This window comes from Euphorbia lathyris, chromosome 5 (genome assembly GCF_963576675.1).
Source record: "Euphorbia lathyris chromosome 5, ddEupLath1.1, whole genome shotgun sequence".
In the NCBI taxonomy this organism is placed as follows: domain Eukaryota; kingdom Viridiplantae; phylum Streptophyta; class Magnoliopsida; order Malpighiales; family Euphorbiaceae; genus Euphorbia; species Euphorbia lathyris.
The window spans coordinates 86,663,861-86,674,269 of NC_088914.1; the positions used below are offsets into that span (position 1 = coordinate 86,663,861).

Genomic DNA, 10,409 nt, shown 5'->3' on the forward strand with positions numbered 1-10,409 from the left:
TATATGGTTGTCTCAAAATAGTCACTCGACTTCAATTTGTCTCAATAAAATCACTCAACTTTGAGTTTTATCTCAATTGGGCCACTCTTGCGATTTCAGTGATTAAAAATATAAGAATGATGACATAGGTGACACGTTAGTATGAGACAACTAAGATTTCAAACCGAAATGACACATGATATCCACGTATGACTATCACGTGTCGATGATTTTATGAAACAAAAAAATAGTGTTTTCATAAAAATATCCGACATGTAGCTGTCACATTTCGTTTCGGTCAGAAATCTGAATTAACTCATGTTGATGTGTCATCCATGTTATTATTTTGATGCGTTTTAACCACTAAAATCGATTAAGTGATCTAATTGAAATAAAATTCAAAGTTTAATGATTTTATCAAGTTAAGTTACCATTTCGAGACAACTATCTAAGTTGTCAAACATACCCAAAACTTTACTCGGCGTGCAATTTAGCCATCAAAGACGGGCATGATTAACCAGAAACAGTCTCTGTCTGTCCATAGCTATCATGTAAGGTCCACCATTACCATACCATCACCATAATAGAAAGCATCAGTCTTGTCTTTCTCTCTCTAGAAAAAAAAAGATTGAAACTTTGTATTACTTTCTCTGTATTTAGCTATTTTGCTTTCTTTCTTGTACAAACTTCTTTAATCTTTTACCTACCCAATCTCAAACAAACAAACACAGGAAAAAAAAAAAAAAAAATCAGAACCCAACTCGGATAAAAACAAAACGAATCAGTATCAGATTGAAAAACAAGAAAAAGATAAAAAATGATGGAGCTTTTGTGGTCCTCATTCTTTTCCAACTTTTTCCCCCTTCCTCCTCCTCTTAATAATTTCAAGTCTTTCTTTTTGAAACTGAAATCAGATTTTCTGGTTCTCAAATTTGGGGGTTTTAGGGTTTTTAGACATGGCTGGAAAAGAGAAGCAAGAATCAGCTGTGGTTTCTGAGGAATCTGAGAAGAAAGTGGTGATTGGTGGAAAGAAGGGGTCCGGCGGCGGAGGAGGGGGCGGAGGGATGAGGTGTTGTCAAGCTGAGAAATGTGTGGGTGATCTGAGTGATGCAAAGGCGTATTATAGAAGACATAAGGTGTGTGAGAATCATTCTAAGGCTCAGATTGTGTTTGTGGATGGAATTAGGCAGAGATTCTGTCAACAATGTAGCAGGTTTGATTTTGAATTCTGTTAAAGTTGTTTTCTTTATTGTTTTTTTGGGACAATAGCCAAATTAGATGAGTCATCGGTTTCATATTACATGTTTTTTTCTTGTTTCATATTACACGATCGTTATAGATACAAGTTAAAATAGGGGAAAAATACGAAAAAAAAAAAATACTTTGATTTGTTTAATTTATAAACAGAGATATGTGGTTTAAAAGTTTGCCAATAGAGATTTCTGTTATGTTTTAAATAACAACTAAAGACATCTTTATCGTATAAAATTGGCCTAAACCATACGCAGTCCCCTGAACTTGTCACTTTTAGTCATTTTGCCCTCTGAACTTACGGGACGACCCATTTGCCCCTTCAACTATTTAAAAATGGTATTAATAACCCCCTGTTTTCATTATAACGGAAATAATTATGACATTTCTCATTGCAAGCACCAATGTCATAATAAAAAGGGTTGTGCCCTACTAAAATAACCTGCAAATGAGATTAGTATAGACCGTATACAAGTTTTCTTGTAAAAATTGCATATATGATTATGCACTACTAAAACAAGGTGCAAATGAGGTTATATATATGCAGGCGAGTTCCAATACTTCCATGAACACTTGTCCTAATATTAGAATTTCATTTTGTTTCCGTTATAATAAAAATAGAGGGCTGATAATACCACTTTTAAATAGTTAAGGGGGTAAATAGGTCGACCCGTAAGTTCAGGGGGCAAAATGACTAAAAGTAACAAGTTCAGGGGGCTGCGTATGGTTTAGGCCTATAAAATTATTTTTACATAACGACTAAATACAACCCCCAAAGAACAACTTCTTAAATCGAAACAATAAATCATTTGGTGGACATTTTATATTTTTTTACAAATTGACGGTTTATAAACTAAATTGATATTTAAATTTATTTTACATTGTTCAAATTTGATTTTGGAGTTTGTGTTTTGTTAATATATAAAAAGTAATTTCAAAAAATTAAAAGTGTTATTTTTATCAGAACTTAATAACAACAACAACAACAGAGCCTTAGTCCCGAAATGATTCGGGGTCGACTAACATGAACCATCATATAAAACCGTGAAATCAAGTCGTGTCAGCGACACAAATTCGCTCCCTCCACTCCGTCCTATCCACTACCATATTTTCCTCAATTCTCAGTAAACTCATATCACTCTCGATCACCCTCCTCCAAGTTTGCTTAGGTCTTCCCCTACCCCTCACCACTACATCCCTTTGTCACTCTTCGGTTCTCCTAACCGGCGCATCAAGCGCTCTACGTCTCACATGGCCAAACCACCTTAGTCGATTTTCTCTCATTTTATTCTCAATAGATGTGACCCCTACTTTTGTCCTAATTATTTCATTACGCACCCGATCCTTTCTCGTATGACCACACATCCATCTCAACATACGCATCTCCGCCACCGACATCTTATGGATGTGGCAGTGTTTCACTGCCCAACACTCCGTACCATATAACAATGCTGGTCTAATGTGGCAGTGTTTCACTGCCCAACACTCCGTACCATATAACATACGCATCTCCGCCACCGACATCTTATCAGAACTTAATAATGTAACTTTAAATACTTTGTTTTCTCAAAAGAAGCATACCATGTATTTTTAAATGCCTAATGTTTTCCCAGCCTCCTTAACTTGTCCAAATTGGCTATTTTACTCCCTCAACTCATCGAATGTCCTATTTACCCCATTAACTCCATAAATGTGGTATTTCTCACCCCCTCAACTTGTTCTATTTAACCCCTTAACTCCATAAAAGTGGTATTTTTCATCCCTTACAATCCGTTATCTAAGCCTAAATTGATAACTTTTTTTAAACATTAAACTTATATTTATGCTATTTTGTAAGTGAAACCTAAATTGATATTTCCCTAAAAATCATAGGCATATTTTGGTACATTATCCCTACATATAATGTGTTTAACTTGTTTATATTAATGTTCTTGTTATTTGTATTTTTTATTCGTTCTTTCTCTTTTCAACTTTTTTTACTACAATAAAGGGATTAAAAAAAATACCATTTTTATGGAGTTAAGAGGGTAAATAGGATCATAAGTGATGAGAAATGTCACTTTTATGGAGTTAAGGGGTAAATAGGATATTCGATGAGTTGAGAATGGGTAAAATGACAAATTTGGACAAGTTAAGGGGATGAGAAATACCATTTTTATGGAGTTAAGGGAGTAAATAGGACAATCGATGAGTTAGAGGGATAAAATGACTAATTTGGACAAGTTAAGGGGGCTGGAGAAGCATTAAGCCATTTTTAAACCATATACCTCTATTTGCATATAGAGCAAACCACGACCATTTTTTTTGGTACTTTGCCCTTAAAATAATTGACTTATTATATAATAAATAAATAATTGAATCAATAAAGAAGCGGTAATTTCTATACAATTCTCCAAAAAAACATCTAATATGAAACTGAGGGAGTAACGTTTTCAAACGACGTGCAGATTTAATTTTAATGTATTAAATTGTTTAAATTTACATAATGTTTCCTGCCAAGATAAATTTTAGGCGTGCACTGTTAAAAAATTGAAAAAAGTAAATTTGACGGTTAAATAATTTTAAATAATGTAAGCTAAAATTGATATTGATGGTAAAAGTTAGTTTAAATTACACCATTTTAAATTTATATTTTCGGTAAACGTTAGGTTAATTTTGGTCTTTATGGTTAAGGTTTGAGTAGTTGAAAATTCCATGTTGCTCGGTTTAATTCATGGATAGCTGACACGTGGTATAGAGCTTCCTTGAAAATCGTCCGCATCATTTCAGCGACACTTGGATACTAAATTGGCCATTGTGGTTCTGTTGTAGCCGGAGTAAAAATTTAGTGACTTTATTGTCCTATTTTAAGTTTAGTAACCATGCTGTGACAATGGACAAACTTAAGTGACTATAGGTGTTTTTTACCCGTCCTTGGTGTCACTGGACAAACTTGAGCTAGAATAACATCTTGTTTGTCGTCGAGATTTCCCCAAACCGTCAACTGATACCGAGGAGATATCTTCCTATAAGCATTCTGCTAAGTCCTACTTTCGAGATTATAGTTGAATCTATAGGCTAATACTTGTTATCCGATTCCGAATACTATGCCAAACTTCAGCCCTCATAGGAGCGTGCACTCTGCGTTCAACAGTCCCATAGTGTTTATAGAGATCCTCTCATGTCTCTCGCTCCCGACACAAAAAGTCGGCTTCTTAGCCATAATGAATTGAGGTGGATCACTTAAGCCAAGTGTGGAGGCGTGACGGAAATCCTACACCGAAGAGTCATTTTGCCACATAGTAGTCTTTGTACTAACTTGAGGTGTGCGAGGAACAAACATTGATATTCTCCACTCCTTGGTAAAGCCTCCTGCGGAACGGTGCCAACACTTGGACCAGTTCCGTGGACACTATGGGGTCGTCGAATGAACACGTACTCCTACGAGGGCTGAGGTTTGGTTGGGAACGGATAACGAGTACTGGCACAAGACTTAGCAGAATGCTTATAAGGGGGATATCCCCTCTGTATTGTCTTTCTATTTCTTGGACTGGCAATTTACTGCATTTGCACATTTTGAAATTCATCATCCATTTAAAGCTACGTTGTACGGAACTCTTCGTCATTAGCTTTTCGTTTCTGTTTCTATTACCGTTTCCTAGCTATATTTTTATAGAAACAACGTGTTTTGTTGTCGGTTCCATTTCTGTATCAATTTCCGTGCAACATAGATTTACACTAATACAAGGGTAAATAATTTATTGGTCCCCTTCTTTTTACCATATATACTATTTAGTCCCCTTATTTTAAAAAACACTTTATAAAATCCCCTTCTTTTGCCAATATTAACACTTTGGTCAGTCTGTCTATATTTTTTTTAATTTTTAATCATTATAATTGACATAAACATACAGTCTGAAAATATAGTCTGAAAATAACCGAGTAACATGATCATTTTGTATCAACTATGGATGTCCCGAAAGCTAAGATATGTTCGTTAAAAATCTAAAAAAAACTAGACAGAATAACCAAATGGTTAATATTAACAAGGCTTAAAGCATTATTTGGCATCTGATCTATCCAAAATTGTGTCATTTGGCCCTTGACCTATCCCATTTGGTGAAATTTCATCCAATTTGTATGAATACTTAACGGAATCGTTATCTCATTGATAAGTAACGATATTTTGACACTTAAACTTGAAACGTGATATTTCTTAAAGTTTTTTTTTCCACATTATGTGGAAATAATTAATTAGATTAAAAAAAAACAAAAAACAAATCCTAAACTAAAATCTATTAAGTTCTAGTGTCAAAATATCGTTACTTATCAATGAGATAATGATTCGGTTAAGTTTAAATCCAAATTGCGTGAAAGTTCACCAATTTGGGATAGATGAGGGGCCCAATGTGACCAAATAATAGACCAGGACTCAAATGCCAAAATTTAGATAGATCAAGGGTCAAATAGTGCTTTAAGCGTATTAATAAAAGTTGGGACCTTATGTGTTTTTCAAAATAGAGGAACTAAACAGTGTATTAGATAAAAAAACGGGACTAATAAATTATTTACAGTTAATTCAATCAGCTATTTTTCTTTTGTTGCTAGTATCATAATAATCAATTTCAAGCTCACAAAATGCATAACTTTCTTCTGTTTCCAATGCCAAGATTGTTATTTCTTTGGGAAAATCTTATGGTTGCTGCAGATTCCATGAGCTATCTGAATTCGACGACACGAAAAGAAGCTGTCGGAGGCGTTTGGCCGGACACAACCAGCGGCGGAGGAAGAATATCAGCGAATCAAATGCCGCAGAAGGTTCAAGCCACCAGAAAGGATCAAGGAGGCAATTGGAAGAGATTGTGTTTGGTCAAGTTAATGATAGGAGAAAAATCAAAATAACTATCCGAGAAAAAGTCAGTTGCGAGCAATTTCAGATCAGATGAACTGATCATTAGTTGCTCTTAAGCTATGCTACATATGCTCTCTCTCTTCTGTCATTCTTGAGTGTTGGAGTCTTGTGTTTTATGAGAGTTTTTATCTTAAGCATCTGGTCATTTGGAGGATTCTCAATTCCCATTTGAAAACGTGTATTGTACCCTCGTTTAATAATTAAAATAGTGGTATTAAGACTGGGTCCATATTACACGTGTCAAATTATATATGGAATGTGGAGAATCGGATGCTTATAATAATTTCATGTTTGATGGTTATGGTTATGTAATATGTAGATCAAATAGATATTGATGGCAGTATTTTCAATATGCAATGTTAACTATGATATATTAAGTGGGTTGCTATTTACCGCCATCCTTTTTCCTACTTATCGTCCCTAAAAAGACATATTAGCCCCTTCCATTTATTTTGAAAATAAAAGGTTTCAAATCTCTTCCCTCCACACACCACTTTTTTTAAAATTTTATAACCCTGGGCGGGTCCGTGACCCACCATTTCACAAGGAATGGTAGGCCTTTTGGCCTGCCTGCTCTGTTAGAGTGGCAGGTCAGTGACCCGTCACTCCTTGTAAAATGGCGGGCTTTTTGGCCCGCCAAGGTAAAATTTCCGGGATTTTTTAAAAATTTTGAATATTTTCCGAATTTTTTTAAAAAAATTTAAATATTTAAAGTTTTAGGTTCGATTTCTCGGATCCATTCTCCGTCTACTTTTTGTTTTGCTCGGAAGAGAGAGAGAAAGGTTTTCAACTTTTTAGGCAAAAAATTTGAGGATGGCAAATATGGTAAGAAAGAGGCGGTAAGTAGGAAAAAGGGGATGGTAAATAGCAATACCCTATATTAATGGGTAAATTACACCCACGGCCATTGAACTTTGCAATCTTCACGGCCAAAATGTAACATAAAAGCTACTAAATTTTACACTTTGTTACACATGTGGGCACTAAACTTCAATCAACGCTTCAAAATGACGTTGACGGTCTCAAAATAAAAAATTCCAAGGGTTAATGGTTTCTAAGAAATTTTAGTTTCAAAGTAATTTTGGGGTTATTTGGTTAGGAGAGAAAATGAATTTTTAGAGAGATAAAGTTCTAAGAATTGTGTTTTTGGAAAATAAAACGGTGGTTTTATGGTAAATGTTGTTCTGAACAATTTTAATTCTTGAATATTTTCATTTTAATATCATTAAAGGTCATTTTGTGAAGTTAGTTAAAGTTTAGTGGCCACGAATGTAACAAAGTGTAATTTTCAGTGACTTTTATGTTACATTTTGAAGTTTAGTGGTTGATAACACTAGTGAAACTTCTGATCGGATCACGTCCCTGTGAGGCGCCGTTGGGATCGGCCGGGGACACTCCGATGCCAAAGTCAGTAATAAATATGGAGAATAAACTGAATGGACAAAGTTTAGCGAAGAGTAAGTATGAGTGAATGTACCTTGATAGCCTAGACGTGGGCTATTTATAGTAGATGGATTTGTAACTTCTAGGTAACTAGAGAGTCTCCATTAATGCTCATTTAATGGCGGTTACAAGTTACTCTTAACCTGGCGGGTTAAGACTATTAATGATTCATTTAATGATCATTATGGCCGAGTTGACGGTTAGCCGTTACTTAAGTAAATGGAGAGATTCGCCTTAGAGATCCGCCAGTGGATCTCTTAGAGCTAACCCAGGGGGGATCCGCCAGGCGGCTTCCTATGCCACATGGCATACTTGAGGCGATTATCTCTTTTGGTCCTTGCGATAATATCCCGATGTTATCAGAAGCCCCCCCAAAATGCCTTTAAAGTCCTTTAGGGCTTTTAGACTTCTGCGCGCCATCACACGTTTTCGCATTAATGAGCACTCTGTTCGAGGTTCTTTGATGGTTGACACGTGTAATCACACTGCCCTAGGAGCGTTTTAAAAAACCGTCTTCTTTCTCCGGAGTTCTCTTTCTCCCTTGCTTTCCATTTTCTTCTGCTTTTCGGAGCTTTTTCTCAGAAACCTCAAGCTTCTGCGTTTCCATGTAAGTGTTCTTTATATCATTTTTTGAATGTTTAGAAGTTCATCTTCGTCTTCGGGGTCAACTTCAGAACTTTTTAATTTGCCATCTTCTCCTCGCATTGAAGTAGATTTTAGTTGGTCCTCGTCTTCGTCTTCGTCGGAGGATTCCCAATCTCTCGCCGGAGAAATTAATTCCGGTTTAGCTGAGTTCAATAACTCGGCGCGGAGCCATTATCGAACTCGTTCTTCTGGAAATCCTTCTTTTCCTTCTAGTTTCGCTCCGGCCGATGCCCGTAACCGGTTTCTGGGTTCAATGGCTTTTTCTTCCGTTCCTGTTAGGAAGAAGAAACCTCGAGCAGAATCCACTTCGTCTCGCATGAGCGCCGCGGATTTGGCGAACCTATCGGATCGCTTTCCGTGGATTAAAAACTACGAAACCCAACTTCCTGCTTCACATCAACGCCCTTCCAATCCGCCGACAGGCTTTTTTACTGTTTTTTGTAGTCATGTTGAGAGAGGGTTTCGCCTTCCTCTTCCCAAGATGTTGGCGGATATCCTCTCGTATTTTGACATCGCTGTCAGCCAACTATATCCTAATGGTTGGCTTGATATGGCCTTGGATTGTTATCTGGCGTCGAATTTAGGCGTAGCGTATAATGGCCGTATCTTCAGAGCCCTTCATAAACCTTCTAAGAGGAAGTCAGAGTCCTATCTTACATTCGCCAAATTTGGTGTTTATTCGCCCTTCTACCACAAAATGTCTAACGTGCACAGCTGGGATGAGAGTTTCTTCTATGTGAGGATAAAGGAGGACGAGCCATTGGACTTTCCTTTAGTCTGGAACTCTCGTCCACTACACATGGCGGGAGACATGCGAATCTTAACGCTTGGTGATGAGACTGTGGCGGATCTCATGAAGCAAATTAAGGCGGATGCCTGGACCTATGAGGATGCCTTAGCCTTCATGATGAGCGACGTTCCTTTGATCCGCCGAGTGGAGGATCAACTTGTTTACTCGAAAATAACTCAATTTGATCAAGGTACCTTATTTATTTTTGGAGCTTTAATTTATTTTGATATCTTCTTTTGGCAGGGCTGCATCTAAGGCAAATCGTGCTCTTGCAGAGACGCGCAGGCAGTTTCGAGAAGAGGAAGCCCGCAAGAAAAATCAAGAGGCTATCCCTCAAACTGATACGGGCAAACGCCCTATGGAGACGACTGCTGACCCGCCACTAAAGAAGAGGCGGCCCAATACCGCTGGGAGTACCAAGATAATGGCGGATGCCATTAAATCTGCCAAGACTACTGAAAAAAACGGTTCAGGTAATGCATCTCTTAATTCTTTTTCCTGCTCGTCGGATTTTGAAGTGGCGTATGGTCTTTCTTACTTGTGCAGACGGTGAAGCCCAGTACTGGCGAGTCTTGGTCCGCCAAGTTTGCGGGACGAACTTTCGAGGATGAATCGCTTTTGAATAACCTGGACGAAGCTCTAGGATAAGTAGGAGAAGTACAAAGGGGCTATGACCAAATCCCCGGATCGATCCACGTCCAAAAGGGAAAATCGGAGCTTCTTTCAGTAAGTTTTTGGAAGAGTGTGATGATTTCTTTGTTTCTCCTTTTTGGCTAACTTATTTTGCTTTTCTCAGCTGTACGCCCGCCTACGTACCTTGGAGAACGGGCTGCTTCAGGATAGGGCTACTGTTGAGAAGCTGGAGAAAGAGTTGGCAAATGCCAATTCTTCTTTTGCCGTCGCCAATGCCAACCTTGCTTCTGCTAATGCGAACTTGGCCTCTGCCACAGCTGCTTTGATTCTCCGAGACGAGGAGATACAGAAGCTAAAGGCAAAGATAGCCTCCGATGCTAAAAATCATGAAGATGCTCTCGGGGAGGCGGAATACACGGCAGGCGAACAAGCATTCTTTTATGGAGAGATGCTTATGGCGTATTTCTCCTTAGCTCATCCCGGAATCGATTTCACAGATCCTGAGTTCGCCGTTCCTGAGCCGGAGGATGTGGCGAGGTTCAAGAAGATGCCTGATGCCAAGGGGTATCTCCGCGATTATGTAAGAAGATGGATGAAAGGAACCTTGCCTGAGGCTAAGCCTTCTACCATAGCTGTGGAGGATGATCCTCAGGCGATACCGTCTAAGGCTTATTCAGAACCAAAAGGGGACAAGGAGGTATCTCTTGGTGGCGAATCTACAACTGTGGAGAAAAAGGATCCTCCGGTGTGCCCTGCGGGTGAGGGAAGCGCAAAAGG

General features: G+C 38.0%; 1 protein-coding gene across 1 annotated transcript; it reads left to right on the plus strand.

The window, feature by feature from the left end:
* Positions 1-550: 550 nt before the first annotated feature.
* LOC136230038 (squamosa promoter-binding protein 1-like) lies at positions 551-6,350 on the plus strand. Its single transcript, XM_066018973.1, has 2 exons — positions 551-1,192; positions 5,918-6,350. The coding sequence occupies exons 1-2, from the start codon at positions 936-938 to the stop codon at positions 6,153-6,155; spliced, it is 495 nt and encodes a 164-aa protein (XP_065875045.1). The 5' UTR covers positions 551-935; the 3' UTR covers positions 6,156-6,350.
* Positions 6,351-10,409: the final 4,059 nt, after the last annotated feature.

Excerpts from the sequence above, each read along its gene's own strand:
- LOC136230038 (XM_066018973.1), top strand. The coding sequence starts at position 936 with ATGGCTGGAAAAGAGAAGCAAGAATCAGCTGTGGTTTCTGAGGAATCT. Across the intron at positions 1,193-5,917 it reads TTCTGTCAACAATGTAGCAG|ATTCCATGAGCTATCTGAAT; the intron begins GTTTGATTTTGA and ends TGGTTGCTGCAG.